The 17,500-nt window shown below is 41.1% G+C and overlaps 1 protein-coding gene across 1 annotated transcript in view; it reads right to left on the minus strand.

Annotated features, from left to right (window-relative positions):
* The window catches only part of LOC138033067 (uncharacterized), a 26,318-nt gene that overhangs the window by 613 nt on the left and 8,205 nt on the right, over positions 1 to 17,500 (minus strand). Inside the window, exons 9-22 of the mRNA XM_068880810.1 lie at positions 16,804 to 16,935; positions 15,337 to 15,472; positions 13,379 to 13,452; positions 11,886 to 12,005; positions 10,900 to 10,989; positions 9,802 to 9,877; positions 9,497 to 9,545; positions 8,157 to 8,262; positions 6,380 to 6,575; positions 5,504 to 5,705; positions 4,259 to 4,343; positions 4,052 to 4,117; positions 2,985 to 3,259; positions 717 to 796 (exon numbers count right to left, since the gene is read on the minus strand). Of these exons, the coding sequence (XP_068736911.1) occupies positions 717 to 796; positions 2,985 to 3,259; positions 4,052 to 4,117; positions 4,259 to 4,343; positions 5,504 to 5,705; positions 6,380 to 6,575; positions 8,157 to 8,262; positions 9,497 to 9,545; positions 9,802 to 9,877; positions 10,900 to 10,989; positions 11,886 to 12,005; positions 13,379 to 13,452; positions 15,337 to 15,472; positions 16,804 to 16,935 (1,687 nt within the window). The remainder of the gene's footprint in view (positions 1 to 716; positions 797 to 2,984; positions 3,260 to 4,051; positions 4,118 to 4,258; positions 4,344 to 5,503; positions 5,706 to 6,379; positions 6,576 to 8,156; positions 8,263 to 9,496; positions 9,546 to 9,801; positions 9,878 to 10,899; positions 10,990 to 11,885; positions 12,006 to 13,378; positions 13,453 to 15,336; positions 15,473 to 16,803; positions 16,936 to 17,500) is intronic.

The raw sequence follows: 17,500 nt of genomic DNA on the forward strand, positions 1-17,500 counted from the left end.
TAAAGAATTAATACTAGGTTAAACTTATGTTTCCCAGAAGCGCAAACGAGGAAACATTTGCTGAGGAAGCAAAGTGTTTCGAAAAAAAAATATCAGAAAAATGTTTGCTTTCCGGGAAGCACAATGGCTTCCTCAATAACTATTTCCTGGGGCGCAAACGGGCACTTCGTTTGCGGGGAACCTCAGAACATGAAAGTGTAAAGCAACGAATATCACAGCATCGTGCCGTTTACAAAAAAAAACGAACATGTCATATCCTAGAATTTCCCTGTCATTTTCGACTACAGAAGTTTAAACGAAGAGCGGATTTGTGTATCAGCCTTTGGGGGAGTTAATGGACAATTAATCAAACAAAATATTCGCAAAGGACTGCAGATTCACGTTAGCCAGTAAGTTGCATAGCCACTAGTACTAGGGAAGGGTAATTGGTAAAACTACACAAAATGAACTGCAATTCCGCGATACCGCGCCTTTAATGCACAAATTTTCATAGATCTCTGCATATGCATCCACGATTGATTGAAAAATGATCCGCAGTTCCCCAAGTTACCACGCGTCCAGTGCGTCTTCAAAGGATCCGGAACTTCTTCTTTTTAATGCTCTTTCAAAATCATCATGCATTTCATTGCGTGCACTTCCGGGAAAAAGGGGTGTTCCATCCCAGTTGAATTATATATCTCTACAGCCACATAAAGAGAGTTAAAGTCATAGCTTACTGTTTAACGTAAAAATTGACTCAATATCAGTCACGAGTGCCATGTAGTTGACGTAGTCTGGATACCCAACCGCAGAATATCTGCAAAAGAGAGAGAGAGAGAAAGAGAGGGACATTGAAAATATACCTCTTACTAAGTGACTTCGAGGACTGTATTGTAAGTTGAGGCCCGCGCTTTTTCCCACTCGTTCCATAATTTCAGCTGGAAAAAGCAGGCGCCATATAAACTTAACAAACTGAGGGACAATTCTCAGAATTTGGCCCGCTAGATTGGGCAACCACAACCAAAGCGTGCGTACTATGACCTGGGTATATTGTATTCAGTAGCTTACAGTGATATTGAACAATTCAATCTCGAAACCACGTCATTGTCTTTTATATATATAAGTACATATTTTCTATAATATAATAAGCTCAATAATGAGCGCATTTTGATTGGTTGTCACCTATGATCTATTAGAGGCCAGACGCATAGCTGACGTCATCACAAAAAACTTTTAATCTTTTTTATATAAAACAAATAGATTCCACGTTGCCGTGCATCCGTTCGGTAATAGATCCCAGAAGACGTCAAAATCTGGTAAGAACATCAGTGAAATACTCAGCTAGCGCCACATTTTGACGTCATTTGCGACCTATAGAGCGTTTTCACATGACGTCACGGCGGCCATGTTGGTGTTCCAAAACAAAGAAATGGCAGCCATGATGGCGTACAGAGCTAATCCTCCGGGAATTGAACTCTATTTTTATGCAAACTTTTTCTTTTTGTTTCAGTAATCCAATATGGCTGCTGGTCACGTGAGTGAAAACGCTCTATTTCTGAACAGACACACGGCAACATGATTTGACTTGATGAACAATGTCATCAGAGTGAACTCTTCAAGGTCATGACCTTCTGTACTGTTGTTATCGACCGACCAAGAAAACTGGCTAACGCTTGTAATGTTTCGTTTGCAATGGAAGGTAGGGCCCAGTTGTTCAAAAGCTGGCGAATACTAATCCGCGACTAAATGCAAACCCAGGCTTTAAATTTGCAGGTCAAAAGGGCCTTAACCTTGTAATGTTATGCCCAGGGGAAAACAAAACTAGACCTCTAGTCAATTTTGGAGGCTAATAATCTTTTGGAAATTCTTTTTGGTCAGTAAATGGGCCTTACTCGCGCAGGGGCCACAGTGGCCATAGACAATAGATTTCGTACCCCGAGCCTCAAGTTGAAAAGTTTGGGAACGACCGCCTTGTGATTAAGCCCCATGCATAGACTGCAATTTACGATGCCAGTAATCATCCAGGATAAGCTGAGCTTAATTAGGCGTTGAACAACTGGGCTCACTGGAGATCAATCACCAAGAGAATTGCTTCCGTAAACAGTCCTCAAGGACGGCGCCCACTATTGTTATTGCACGTATGTTCTGCGCATCTCGGGATACTCGGGTTTCCTACGGGTGGTGCTTATTAAGACAGGGATATTTTTGCGCGGTTTAACACTATGCGGAGAAAGTAAAACTTAGCAAGTGCTCTTGGTATCCAAACAGAAAATTGGGGGTAACCACCCATTTTTCAGAGATAATTAAGCTTCAATTTGGGAAAAGAACGCCATACATTGCTTTGTAGTTTGGAGCTTTTTACAAATATTGTTGATTAATTATCTTTGAAAATGGGTGGCTACCACCAGTTTTCTTTATGGATTTCAATAACACTCGTTAAGATCTGCTTTTCCCACCTATTCGGTAAACCGCGAAATAGCAGCCACAGTCCTTAATTTAATTCAAGTTAATCAGAGTTCAAAGTAAATTACATTCTAAAAGAATGAATTCAATGTAGCTGAGGTAGGCCTAAAACGGAATTCGAGATTTCCTACTATTGGCCTTGCAAGATACAATTATGTGAAAAACTATACAAATACTATAAATGATAATGTAAGTCCTTAAAGATTACAATGACAAAAAACTAACATAAAATTTGTTGTAAATAATAAAATACAACGAATTTGCCTGCCTCATATTAAGGGGTAAATTATTCCATAGATGACAAATGCATATATAAAAATAAGAATTCTTAACTATTTCTGTCCTGCTAAAAGGAACATAGAGTGTCTGGTGCTCTTGCGGAATGAGTGTCTTGCCGAAAGTCGCTTCGTCCAAAAGGGCAAAACGACACACAGTTAAAAACATTTAGGGTGCATAAGTTCTTAAAACACACAAAAAAAGTAGAGATGTGATTCTCTACAATCGCGATATTGTAAAGGTAGTAAGTTAAACTTGGAGCTTACCTGTCAATTAGCTGTTGCACTTCAACTTTGGTCAGTTTCAAGGAAGAAAGATCCATAGCCCTTGGAAAGACGGTCTTGAGGATTCTGCCAGTTCGCAGTTTGTCATAATCTTTGAAGAACTCGTGGAGCCTCATTCTTTCCTTCATCACTCGGCTCTTTATCTTGTACATGATATTTTCAATGTCATCATCGCCCAAATCGGGAAGTTGTTTCTGGTTTGCTAGCTTCAGCTCTTCTAGTCTCTGAAGATATTTCATATCTGGTTTATCTGAAGGCTACAAGACATGGATGGTTGACAACTACTCACCAAAGTGAAGGTGACTAGTAAACAATTAGACCCGTAGCCCTTGAGGGCGAAGGGTCTAATCGTTTTAGTAAAGGCAATAATAAAGTTAGCAAATGCAAGTTAAAGAAATATTTATTTGGGAATAAAACGAAAGAAAGCGTCACGCTTTTCGCTACTCGAGGACTATCATTAATAGTCCTCTAGTAGCGTAGCCAATAAAAATGCAGGATTTGCAGGATTTGAATAAAGCGCGGAAGATCTAAAATAAAGCCAAAAAAAAGTATTAACAAAAACAACAGTACTCAAACACAAACAAAAGTTTTCCATGCCTGCAAACAGTTTGCATACATACGATCTTCTCACGATCGTCTCGTACGATTCGGAATTAGTAGAGATATTCGTGATGCTTTGAAAGTTCCCAAATTGGACTCGCATTTATTTTGAAACATCACAAGTAACAACTAATTCCGAAATGTCGTAAAAAAGGTTGCTGTTATTCATCGTGGTGAAGTATAATAATAATAAAGTATTCTCGTTTGTCTCTCGATGTGGTAACTTGTGATCTTCATCAGGCGATGAGGTCGACTGGTTACGCGACACCTTTTGAGCAGGATGCTCCGCTGTGATTGGTTGGTGGTTGATGAAGAATAGCAGTAGACAGTCGAAACGTCGCGATCTACATCACAATTGACCACATCGTGAGACAAACGAGAATACTTTATTATTATTGTAATTCCGAAATGTTTTTCAGATCCTGGGATTTCCTATATAAGCTTCTTACTTGAAGATCGTCCAGGAACTTGATATAATCAAAGCCAATATCATCTGAGTACCTGGATTGCAAGATCTAAGAGTAAATATGAAGGAAATGATAAGAAGAGTAGAAGATGATACTTGCATCGCCAGAAGTCAGAAGTAGCTCTAACTTTTGAATTTGTTGAATTTTTACCCTCTTGAGAGGACAAAGAAATGAGTTATCGTTCGTTACCCTTATCTCTTCTGGATCATCTGTCAGTGCCAATGTGTGCAGGCATTGGCTGGCTTGAATCTTGGTCACGTGACCGTTGTTATGCCTGCGAACGAAATACCGTAGAATGAGAAAGTTGCACAGATAGAGAACTACATAACTTCAATAATTTAAAACAGAGACCACTAAAGCGACGCCTACAACTTCCCGCACCCATAAACGACTTATCGACGATATCAACAACACAAAAACAACACATTGACTGACTTATTCTAATAACAATGACCGTCCCACCTATTTTAAATACACGACAGTCCTTAGACCTTGACGGATCAAAACACACCAATCACTGTTTACAGTCTTTTCAGGCAATGACTTCTGACAGTTGACCAATAACATCACGACTTAGTTGACCAATCACATCAATGACCAGAGTGATTATGCCATCTACTGCCGTTGCACAAATCACTTGACTCTGAAGATGACTTTTTCTCTGGTTGTCGAAACGTCAGTCACAAAACGTAATCCTAAACAGTCCTTCTCAGGACTACACTCACCCGGACGATCGTACTTCGAGCAAAGTATAGGATTCGGCTCTGACACCTCTTTTATTATTATTATTATTATTATTTTTTTTTTTTGGGGAGGGGGGTCGTGATTTGCCTGCGCATGAGCAATATTTCTTTGCCTCGTAGACGCACCTCAGGGAAGCCAACCCGAAGGTAGGATTCAAATTCGGTATCTCTTCATTCAGAGGCAATCGCGATGACCACTAAACCGCGGAACACTACGTGACAGATTTACGGGGAAATTATGTGCGTGACCGGGCACGCAATGCAATCTCCGGTTACCGTATAACCGGGTAACACATCTCAGCGGGATTTTTACATAATTTTATAATTCTCCCGGTAAAGTTAAGAAAAAGTATTAAATACTTTGAACACCATCTGTTTACTGGTTTGGATTGGAATAAATGCCGTGGACAACAGTTTTAAATGTAAACAACTGTTCTACGATCGCACTTAACCCTATCATTGGGTCACTGTGACGCAAGAAGGTTTTTCTTCGTTAAAATGAATTTTACCGCCGGACTTAACAACAAGAACCACCCGCCGTCATTTATTGTATATTTGCACACGCAACTAAAACAACAGCAACTTTTAATTCACACGTATTTTTTACAATAGAAGTTGAAGACATAGGTAGGACTATTTAAAAGAGTTTAGAGACGCATGCAACTCAACAGTTTTATACTTGCCAACTTACTTGTCAAAATCTTGGAAGCATGGTTTGGAGAGAATTCGTTGCTCGATCAACTTCCGACGCATGCGTTGTGTGATTCGCTCCAGGACTTCCTCGTCCTCCTGAGTCAGTCGGTCAGAGTGCGCCCCCGGCCTATTCATCTGGAAAGTCTCCATCCGTGGAACTGCGTATGTTGGGGTTTTCTCCAAGCCACGTCTTGTGAAAACTATACATAATTCAAGTTACAAACAACAAAGATAAACATCGAAAAACGTTTCGTCTTGAAAACAATTTCTTTCATTGAAAAACTCCCGCTCCGTCCGCATTTGCTCAGTTGTAAACCGGTCAAACCGGGACACTACAGTGTATTACCGTTTTATATTTTGCGTGTTCTCTTGACCAAATATAATACAATACAATACAATGCAATGCAATGCAATGCAATGCAATGCAATACAATACAATACTTAATTGACCACTCTCCATAGGGGCCTTTCAGGGCCAATGAAACACAACCGACAGAACAACAACTACAACTGTTAAGAATCCCAACTGTTCGGAGGCAAACCAGTTGGCTATTTACAAGCGTGGCCGAGAAGTTGAACCAGGGACTACCAGAAACAAATTCAACGAGTGGCATGGGCGTAGCCAGGATTTTTCAAAGGGGGGGTCACACTCTGTCAAACAGCGGGTACTCGCGTTTTCGCAACCTGAATATTGTAGGTTGTTGGAGTAAAAAACGGCTTACAAAGGGGGGGTCACGGGCACCCCAGGACCCCCCCCCCCTGGCTACGCCCTAGGGGTTAGAACGAGTCTTGAGCACGGAAACGCCGGATCTTAGGGCAAGCTGAAGCGCCCTAACCACTGGGTCGCACTGCCTCCCAGTAATCAGTAACTTACCGACTTCCGTATCAGTAAGGAATTTCGTCCACATGACGTTGCCAGGTATCTTAGGGTCTCTGTAGTACATAGCAAGGACTTCGAATTGTTCATCTGTCAAGTTTGGTTGACCCATTGAACTCAGGCAACGACGGAAAATGCTTCGGCTGATGGAACCGTGACGAAGGGGATCAAAGTCTTGAAAATACTCCTCAACCTGAGACAGAAATGAACAAGTAAGCCTTAAGACAAGTTCAGTCAGGGGCACCCAACGATAATCTTCAATGAAATATGTGTTCGGGAGAGTCAAACTGTTCTAAGAATTTCGGTCTTACGTTGCCAAACAGCTACAGATTTCTTTACTAAAACATCACCTAAAAGATTCGCAACTAGGGAAAAGTAATCTCTTACGTTTTCGGAAGGGATATTTTTTTGCAATTTTTTGGCACCTGAAAGGTCACCTAGCAGTTTTGGATGAGCAAATGGTTCGGTTGGAAGTTCTTAGAAGGTAACGTTCAGCTGGCAATTTCTGATATCAAGATATCATTCCTTAAAATATTCGGACACTTCACTTTTCAGCTATAAGATATCCGAACAGATTAAAATTTTATAAGTGATAAAAACATCTCTTTAGATAGTCTTTATACAACACGAGGAACCTAGAAATGTCTCTCCAAGGAGTTTGACTTAATTTGCTCGTTGGGTGCTCTTGTTCAGTTTGAAAAACTTAACGATTCATTTGTGAATTCGAGATTTCATACCTGAGGACTTTGCTAAGATCAACTATTTTGCAAGGGGTCTCTAACCCAGAGCCAGCATTTTACACACTGGGCTTGTAAACCAACACAGAAGGAAAGAAGAACTATTTTTGGAATGACATTTCAAACCAGAAATCCACTCCAGGTAGAAACATTTCCCCAATCGAATGTCTTTGTTTCCCGGAAAACATTAGATGACATCCACCGACACAACCTCTCCCTTTCCAGTGCAATTACATCATTAGAAATATGTTTTAAGACAAAGAGTGAGGGGCTCGACACCGTACCTTCCGTTATACGCTACCACTAAGATCCGCTAGTAAATAACTTTCGTATACTCTGTCCCGTAAGGATTCGAAATGTACATTATGTAAAACGTAAAAGGAAATGTCGCGTGAGGCTTTGGTGATTTTAGATTCCTTAAGTATGGACGACGGCGACGGCAACAAGAAAACCACAAAACAATAGACTTAATGAACAAAAACAATGGCATTCCCCTTGCCGTTCTCGTCCTAAAAAAGACGTCAAATAATCAAATTTGAGGTTACATAGAGGGCGTGAGCACTCCACGATAAATTGTCAATTTATACCAAACATACATACCGTTCATTGGAAAGTTCATATACATTTATTTTGCCATGCCGAATGTTTTGGAATAATTGCGAAATGATTTCAACAACCGGAAGTTACATTTTGCATGACATTTTCATCGCCGCCGTTGTTTAGGTTCTCTGTTATCAGAAACGTTCCCGCGCGTGCTCACTGAACCCTTTCTTGTGACGTCAATACCCAATCACAGTAGAACTAAAAATAACCTCGTCTTTTCCTGCGCTTGTGGCCGCAACAAAAGTACTATTATAGGACGTTTTCAACCCCTAGAGACACCAATAACAATAGAGAAATGTACGACTTCTCGTGGACGAACAAAAGAAGCTAATGAGAGATCTTTTGGCTATGCAATTTTTTTTTTTGGGGGGGGGGGTGGGGGCGGGCAGGAGTAAACAAGGTATATTATGGGATTTGAGGAAGTAAAGAATTACCCTGAGTCTGTTAACGAGAACGTAGTGTTTAATGCGATCAATCAGCTCTTGTCTGTCAACTGAACTGAGGTCTAACGGCTGGGGTTCTTCCGCCTCGTGGTCTGATCTGTAGATCAACAAGAGATCAAATGCAAATATTAATAATGTTTAGAGCGGTTTTCAATTGAATGTCCAAAGTAATTAGCGAATTGCTTTGAATTTGCATTACTTCACACAGTGATTGGTTCAACGTTCTCGCGCCACTTTTTCAACCAATCAGAAGTGAAACCAAAACCAATCGTAGCTCGCGCGTGCACATTTTCCCGCCCTTTGTGTCGGCTACGTGTAATTACTTCGAGTTTTGATTGGTTTACTGGATTGTCTCCTTCCTTTTTGATTGGCCAAAGTAATAACTTTGGTTTTGCTATTACGACACTCGATTGAAACATGCTCTAAAGGTGTAATGCGCTCGTGAAAAGGATGAAAAGCACGTTGCTTGGCCAAGCTCCTAAGTAGCTCTTGTCGTTCAATGGGTAGAGAATCCGACCGATGTTACGGAGGTCATAGGATTTTTCAGTTGTCCTTTGCCCGTTGTCAAGCAAGTTACTTACAAAGAAATCAAATATTGCAGGGTTTTCGTTTGAGGCCGCGAAAGCCGAACGTTTAGTCCGGCCGTTTCCCATTCCATGTCTGTTACTTTGATGCCAATATTTGAGGGGTTTGTTCTAATTTTTATTATTATAAGAGCATTTGAGTGAACTCCAGCCGTGCCTGGGAAACTGATTCTTGGGTTCCAGAAACACTGCACTGAACAGCGTTTCTGAGTGTTCTATTTTTAAAACTTGCTAGGGAAGCATGCCCTCAGACCACCCTTGGTAACTCGCGCCTTTGGCCCTCGCAAGGCGCCTTGCCGCGTCAAAAAAATGTCATGTCTGGTGCTTTCAGAAATATGTCCACTGCTTTACAAAACTGTCGAAAACCCTTAATATTGACTCAAAAAACTTTAAACAATCCTTGTCCTTTCTGTAAATTAGCAAGCACCAGAAGGCTTTGTTATTGTCGTCGTCATCATCATCATTATCATCAGCAGTATCATTATTTATGTGCAAGAACTTTCTTGACTGTCACTTTTCCATTGAGTTTGTTATCACGTGTTTTTCGTTGTACGAGATTTTCTTCAAAGGCTGAAGGTCAAGGGAACTTGCTCTAGACTTTAGTTGTACACTGTTGTGTGTGTTTATTTTTGTGCATGGTTGTTATTGTAAGGGGGAGGGGAGCAGAAGCCCCGAAGTGAAGGAAACGTCTTCCCCTTCACCCTAAGCAAACGTAAACAAAATAATTATGACAAAGGTTTTACTCACTTGTCTTTTTCTGCAAAGTCTGAAATGATCGTGGCCGTTCCTGTGTATTCTAAGAAAAGAAAAACGTCAAATAGGACTGTTTAGACATGTCATGTGCAAAATTGGCAGGTCTTCCTTCCAACGTATTTGGAGGACGGGGTGGTCCAGTGGTTGCATGTGATTGGGTCGGGTTCACATCCCCCTCAAACAATGGCAGGCTTTCTCTTCGGTGGTAACTAGCGTCGATATGTTCATCGGGTCCTTAACTCAATTTTAACTTCATACCCGCCTCTCTCGCCATAAGGAGAATGATTTAAGAAAATTACCTGAATCGATGGCTTGGATGAAAGCGGAATAGTTAATGTCTCCTCCAACTGGATATTCAAACTTCTTGAAAAGAAGCTGTATGAAATAGGTAAAAGAAAAGTTTAAGGTTTGTGCTAAAGGTTACACCATCTAGGGATATTTTTCCCTACCATCCTCAGTCAAGAGCCATAAGTTGGTCACGCAACACTCCTAGAAGGATTGTGTGACGCGCATTGTAACGGCTGCACGAATATCTAGTGACCAAGAAATTCCACCTCATGATCATATTTGACTAGAAAACCATTACCAGCGTTCGTCTGAAGGAAACCCAATGAAGGCACACAATTCAAGATGGTGCCCTAATTGCTCACATCCTGTGGAGCCGTTTTAACTGGTTGTCCATAGTGAGTTTACGATGGGATTTACATTACACCACTCTTTGTGATTGGCTAAGATATCTGGTGCAACTTTATCAACCAACCAGAGATGAGTCCAAAATCAGTTGAGTCTTGCTTGCTTTTTTCGCGCGCTTAGCACCGGCTGCATGTAATGGCTTTGCGTTCTGATTCGTTTATTTTATTGTAGACGTCTGCTGTGATCAGCCAATGGATTACTCTCAATTGATTTAGGACACTCCAACGAAAACCACTCTATGTATAGTTCACAAAAGCCAACTAGTTTTTCCATTAAGGACCGTGCCTACTATTGTCATTGCACATACGTTCTGTGCATCAGGAGACAGTCGGGTTTCCTATGAGTGATACTTAGATATTTTGCCCGGCTTAAAACTATGAGGAAAAAGCAGAACTTGGCAAGTGCTGTAGGTATACAAAACAAAATTGGGGTAACCATGCATTTTTCAGAGATAATTAAGCTGCAATTTGGAAAAGAACGTCATACATCGCTTTGCACCTTAAAGCTTTTTGAAAATATTGTTGATTCATTATCTTTGAAAAATGCGTGGTTACTCCCAATTTTCTTTTTGAATTTCAATAACACTTGTTAATATCTGCTTTTCCCGCATATTCATAAACCTCGCAAAAAATACCTTTAAATTTGTAGGCACTGTCCTTAACAAAAGAAAACAGTCACTGGTTTTCAGGAGAATCTGTACTTACTGCTAAGTCTTGGGGCTGGATATTGAGCGATAAGAAATGAAGCATTCGGGAGAACTGGGGTTTTGTAACTCCACGAGTGTAGCCTTTACTCTAGGAAAGGAAACAAAAATGAAGAGGATGTCAAAAGGCATAACAGATCGACAAAAAAGCGTTCATGTAGACCGCTTGCATTCCGCGCCAATCCCCCCCCCCCTCCCCTTCCCCTCTCCCCCCAAATAGAAATTTATTTATGGAGTTGATTTATTTCTTGGAACTGAGTAGAGAACCAACAAACTCAATGTACCGATAACACCGAGTGCGGGAATCGAACCCGTGACGCGAGTACTCTCACCAATAAGCCGACCTTACTCCCGTAATGCTGAGACAATAAGAGCCGATAAAAAAGTCCGTATGCAGACAGCAGAGGATTGGGATGAGGCCTCACAGAACCCCCATTCCCTCCCCCCCTAGCGTCTGCACTCCCATGAACCATGTGAACCGTAAAGTCAACACATCAACGAGGATTCAGATGAGTTTGAGCCGTTCGATTTCGAGGAAACCATACCCACTAACCGACTTCGAGGCACGCACTGTAAGTTACAGACCGAGTTTTTTCCGCGCGCTTTGCGCTTAGGACATAAATCAACGGAAGAAACAAGGATCCGTAACATATATTAAAGACCGAGAAAACGAGGAAAGTAAGACAATTGTTATATCTCTCAGGTAATCGGAAGCGCAACGCTCAACTCCCACAAATGATTGGCATGCGTCAAAATCCGAAAAAGGAATAAATTTTATTGGCTTTGTACAATAGTTGCTTGCAAGATTCAAACAGTTTCAAAAGTTCATTTCACATAAACAACATGAAAAACTTGCTAACAAACTGTTGTATGAAACTTTCAAATTAAGTGGGCAGGGCATCTGGTCGTACTGTATAATATGGTCCGCTAATTTAGCCAATCACAGTGCGCGTACTATCTGAAAAAATGGGAACATAACTTACGTACTCTATCAAAGTCTTTGAAATAAGGATAGACCATAAGCCTTCGTTTGCGCACAGTTTCAGCAAAGTCCTTGAGGACGTCATTGACTCTTTGTTCCTCTTCAGCAGAAAGAACATTGGGCGCCTATAAGCAATTACATCATCAGTATGATTGCTTTCTAAACAGGAATTGGAGGGATTTCTAGGACGTGCACGTATTCTTCGCTTCGGACAGGCTACGCCCGTTCGTTTGCAAAAAATAAATACACCGGCACCTCCATTATCCCTCTCCATTTCCGAGTTGCCGTTTGCATCCGTTTTAAAGCGAGTCTTCGTGTGAAACCAATCAAATTCACTTTCATGCAAATTCAACTATTTTTCAAATGAATGGTTCCCGCCAGAGTTAGTAACTCAGTTCCCAAGGAGAGTAGTAGAGCGGTCTTCAATTGAGTGATTACTTTGGTTTTGCATTACTTAACTCAGTGATTGGTTCAAAGTTCTCGCGCCATTTTTTCAACCAATCAGAAGTGAAACCAAAACCAATCGTGGCTCGCGCGTGCACATTTTCCCGCGCTTTGTGTCGGCTACGTGTAATTACTTCGAATTTTGATTGGTTTACTGGATTGTCTCTGTCCTTTATGATTCGCCAAAGTAATTACTTTGGTTTTAGTTTTACGACACTCGATTGAAAATAGAGGCAAACAGCTATTCAGGAAAGGGCTAATACTACAAAATGAAAATTGCTCTTTACTTCTCACGAAGTCGAAGAATACGGCGTTGTGGTATCGAAGCCCACAGCACCCCCTTGTAATACTCCTTCCGTCAACTACGATCAAACGAAGATTTCATTTTTGGAATCGCAAGCAGACGAAAGCAACCATTTTGATTGGTTGACAATCCAGACGATCCAGGTTTCGCGAGATTTTAGGAGACGAAGTGGGAAGCTTAATCAGGAGGAAATGGAAACGTTCATTTCAAAATGGATGCAGTCAGTTTCTCTTCGATCCACTTATGTCAGCTTTTGAAGTTAGTAACAGCAAACCATTGTGATGTTAAAGGAGCCGATTTATAACTGAACATTGTTGTCTTAAAGTTGTCTCGTGTAACATGGATTAAAAATCGGCTTGTGTAACATCACTTTTACTGAGCATCTTAAAAATATGCCAAAATTTTTCAAAAAAAACGGTTTCGCTTTCACCGACGCCACTCAAGCAGAGCCAAATGGCGGATCAAAATCAGCCAGTCGGAACCCTGAATGTAACCCATAAACCCTTTCCGCTAAAGTGATTGACGGCAGCGTGACTTTAAACTTGAGGGCCCATTCGTTAAGAAAAGCAAAATTCCATTTAAACCGAAAGGAAGAAGAAGCGGTACTATTAACTATCAAAATTACCCACATTCCAGCAAAAAGTTCCAGCAAGAGAGGCTTAATTTGGATGAACAAGAAAAGAGAATTGATTCCTTTTTGGAACGTACAACTCTTTTAGAGGAACAAAGCAATGTTAGTATTTTAAATACCTTTGCTAATGTACCCATTGGTGGCCTGTAGACATCAGCTGTGGGTTTTTTCTCCAAATCGGGTACAGTAAAAGCTAACAAATAACAAAATAATGAACAACGTTAGCTTCCAGCATTTCGTCAAAAAATGTTCTTCTAGATAATCGCCTTTTCTGTAGGATGCATGATAGGAACTGAGATCAGGTGTGATTTCAGCACTGAAATAAAATGAAAATGAAAATTTTCGCTAACGCCTCTCCAAAGCAAATTTGAGCAAGCCACTAGAATTTCAGTGAAACGAATTGCCTTAAATCGGGAAAATAAACTTGATGACATGATTGTCGTTAAGGCCTGGCCAAAAGCTCGCAACATTTCAACGCAACAGCTTGCAACGTTGGTTACAACATGTTGCATACGTTTGGCCACCCTGTTGCGATATGTTGCAACATGTTGGATCAAATTTGAAAACGGTCAAATTTTTCGGCAACATTTTGGAAGTTGCATGATGTTGTACTCGTTTGGCCAAGTTCACGCAACATTGTTGCACTAGAGCATGCACGCCAGGTCTACTTGTTGCGCGCCAGCTGGCCTGGGGCACAAAAACATCGACATGTTGCGTTGAAAATGTTGAAAATGTTGCGAGTGTTTGGCCAGCCCGTTCAACACGTCGCAACATCATGCAACAATGTTGCAAGATTTTGCGTCGAAATGTTGCGAGCGTTTGGTCAGGCCTTTACACAGAAACCATGATTGTAAAAATGTCCCAAAATGCACGCCGCAATCTATAAATTTTACAAATTTCAGGCTTTGCAAAAACTGCGTTCATACCTGCGAGGATCATTGATCCATTTCATATATAATTTCATCGTTGATTCCCCATTCCTCACGGGTAGTGTAATATCGCTCATTTTTGTAATCGATTGTGACTCGACAGAAGTCGAACCCACGAACCTTCTGATTACTAGTTCGAGCAAGATGCTGTGCCACTGAGCTCTAGAACATTACTCTACTCAGCAGGCCATTAAACTAGGATCAGCTGACAATAATAATTGTCTGAATTGTTTATTCTTGCAATTATAGTAAAATGTTAATCTCGGTAAATGAATTAATGTATCTCTTTATCGATGGTGACTCGGAAATGTTCGGCAAAAATCCGAGTGCCCCATTGTAGAAGTCGAACCTACGACCTTCCTTTCGATTACTAGTTTGCGGGAGATGCTGTGAGCTACAGAGGAGAATAGTAGAAGCCAGGCCATTAACCTACGCTCAGATAACAATTATCCTACTTTAAAATGCTAGGACTACAATATTATTATCGAAATATGGGATTCTAGCCATTGCATCAAAGACCGGTATAAATGAATGGAGAGATGTATGTTTTCAATGCAGTGACTCGAGGATACTATGACGACACCGACTTAAAAAAATGTAAAAGCCCTGATTCTGGTGGACGTGCACTTAGCTATCAAGCTAGTTCACAGGCACTCACTTGTAATTAATAATGTGAAAAGAGACAATGCAAACTTAACAGAAACATGATTAAGAACCCCAAATGACTAGAGGTAACCAGTTGGCCATTTACAAAGAGCGGTAGCGTTGAATCCGGGACAACAGGAAACAAATCGAAACCAGAAGATAGAACACAATTTGAACCCGGGACAACCACACGCAAACCAAACGCCCTAACCACTGGACCACGCAGCCTCCTTAAAGATCTCCGATCTCAATGAACGTCTTCGGCTATTCGCTGTTTTGATGTTACACGTTGTCCCCGATGAGTTAAACGAATGAATGTAATTTTGCAACGGTGATACGAGGATAGTACTCTATAGCTCAGAAGTTGAGAATCCGAACCGATAATCGGAAGGTTGTGTGTTCGACTTTTGCGAAGGGACACTCGAATTTTTTGAGTACCTTCTTGTCATCCTCCAAAAAAAAATTCAACCCTTTATATCCTCGGCTTTGTAATCCATACGTACCATTCTCCATAATATCGCAAAACTCCTTGTATCGCACTCGTCCGCTTGGTTGACGGTAAACCTCCACAACCTTTTGTATCTCATCCCGGGACAGATTGGCTTGTGTGCCGCAACACAGGCTCAAACCACAGATGAACTGCAATAAAAAAAATCCAGGAAAGGTACGAGACTCTTAAAATACCAACACTGGGTGTCAGTGGGGTTAATAAGATAAAATGGTCACTTCAAAGTGACAATTTTTTCCCTGCATTTTGGAAATATTTACCTAAAGGCGCTCAAAAATAGGGCACAAATGGGTAGCTTAAGATGGCTATCAGAACGTCATCTAATTTCGCTTTATTCCAATCCTTTCGAAACTATTCGAAGCACACACGAAAAGAGTGCGCAAACCAGCAAGGAACAGCATAAACAGCGTGGATCAGTAGAGAGAAAAGGGACTTTAAGTACGCGACGTTTTTGAGCCGCGGACAGTAACCGGAAGTAAACATATCGCATACCAGGACAGTAGTGTCTCCCGGATTTTTGACCTAATCATCTCTAATGGAGGAAAGATACTTTGCAATACAAAGGTGGTTGTGAAAAGACAAGTTAAAAGGGAAAACAGCTCACTTCCGGTTGCCGTCCGAGGCTCAAACACGTCGCGCGCTTAAACTCCCTAAAATTAAAAATGCACAACGCCAGTAAGAGTTCGACGCGCACGCACCACTGGTTCAATTGGTTGAGCATCGGATTGCCGCGAGGTGGGTCGTAGGGTTGAATCCCCACCGGACCAACACTTAAGGCCTTAAAATACCTAAGGAGAAAGTGTTGCATTTGTAATTTCAGACGTTCGAAAAGAGTGTGATACGGAGGTCTGACTTACTCTACAGTAAAAAATGGCCGGTCTCAGTGACAGTGCTTATCACTGTATAAGGCCACCTTAGCAGAAAGAGCCAGAAGTCAAGGCGGCTTTGCCGGGTGCTGGAACTTCTTAGACCTTTCTGGTTCACTGTGCAACGAAATCGATCTAACCTTAATCCTTTTAAAAGAACTCCAAGGTTGACCATACGAATGAAAAACACTTAGCAGTAATTTGCTGCGACGGTTTTCACTGCGTTGTACAAGATGACTTCAACATTAAAATCCATGGGTGAAAGAGGAATGTTTGAGAATATAAAATCGAAAGTTTATTTAAGAGTCTAGTCTTCTAGGGCAGGAGTACTTATTGGAGACACTGTTAAAACTGAAATCCACAAATTAACGCAAGTCAAATCAAATGTTGGTTTTTGAGGAGAGGGGAAAACCGAAGTACCCAGAGAAAAACCTCTCGAAACTAACAGACTCAACCAAGTCTGGGTTGGCACCGAGTCTGGGAATCGAACCCGAGCCACATTGGTGTGAGGCGAGTGCTCTCGCCACTGCGCCAGCCCTGCATCCCGTCATGAAAATGAAATGACTTCTTCTTTCACATGGTGCCTTTTATTATACCTGATTTTCTGTGATTTCTCCGCTTCTTAACTTGTCGTGGTCTTTAAAAAATTCGGTCGTGCGTATTCCGTTCTTGTGAATGGCTTCCCTTATTTTCTCGAATATATCTTGCAAGGTTGGAGTACGAGGGCGCTAAAATATAAAAAGAAGCCTCGTTATTGTTTCGTTAATTATTTAGGAACCGTACAATGGAAAGTAAACATTTGGTAATGACATCGATGAACGTCGATTTTGATCTTTGACCTCTTATTTAAATATGCTCAAAAATGAGGAATCACTCACGTGATTAGACGGCCATATTGATGTACAAAACAAAAGCAAAATGTCGCTCTCGTTTTGCATAATAATGGCGTCAAATTCCCAAAACACTTTTTCAATATAGAGCGTTTTCACATGACGTCACGGCGGCCATGTTCGTGTTCCAAAACAAAGAAATGGCGGCCATGATGGTGTACCAAACTAATCCTCTGGAAAGTGAACTCCATTTTTATGCAAATACTTTCTTTTGTTTCAGTAATCCAATATGGCTGCTGGTCACGTGAGTGAAAACGCTCTATTGTTCAGTACACCACCATGGCCGCCAATAAAGTCAGGTGCCAGCCAAGGATAAACGCCAGACGAGTTTCGTTTGCTGGGAAAGTTACGTCAACATAAGGGCCTGCCATAGAAGTAAGTGAATTCTGTATATGAGCTTATA

This window comes from Montipora capricornis, chromosome 14, assembly GCF_036669925.1.
Source record: "Montipora capricornis isolate CH-2021 chromosome 14, ASM3666992v2, whole genome shotgun sequence".
Lineage (NCBI taxonomy): Eukaryota > Metazoa > Cnidaria > Anthozoa > Scleractinia > Acroporidae > Montipora > Montipora capricornis.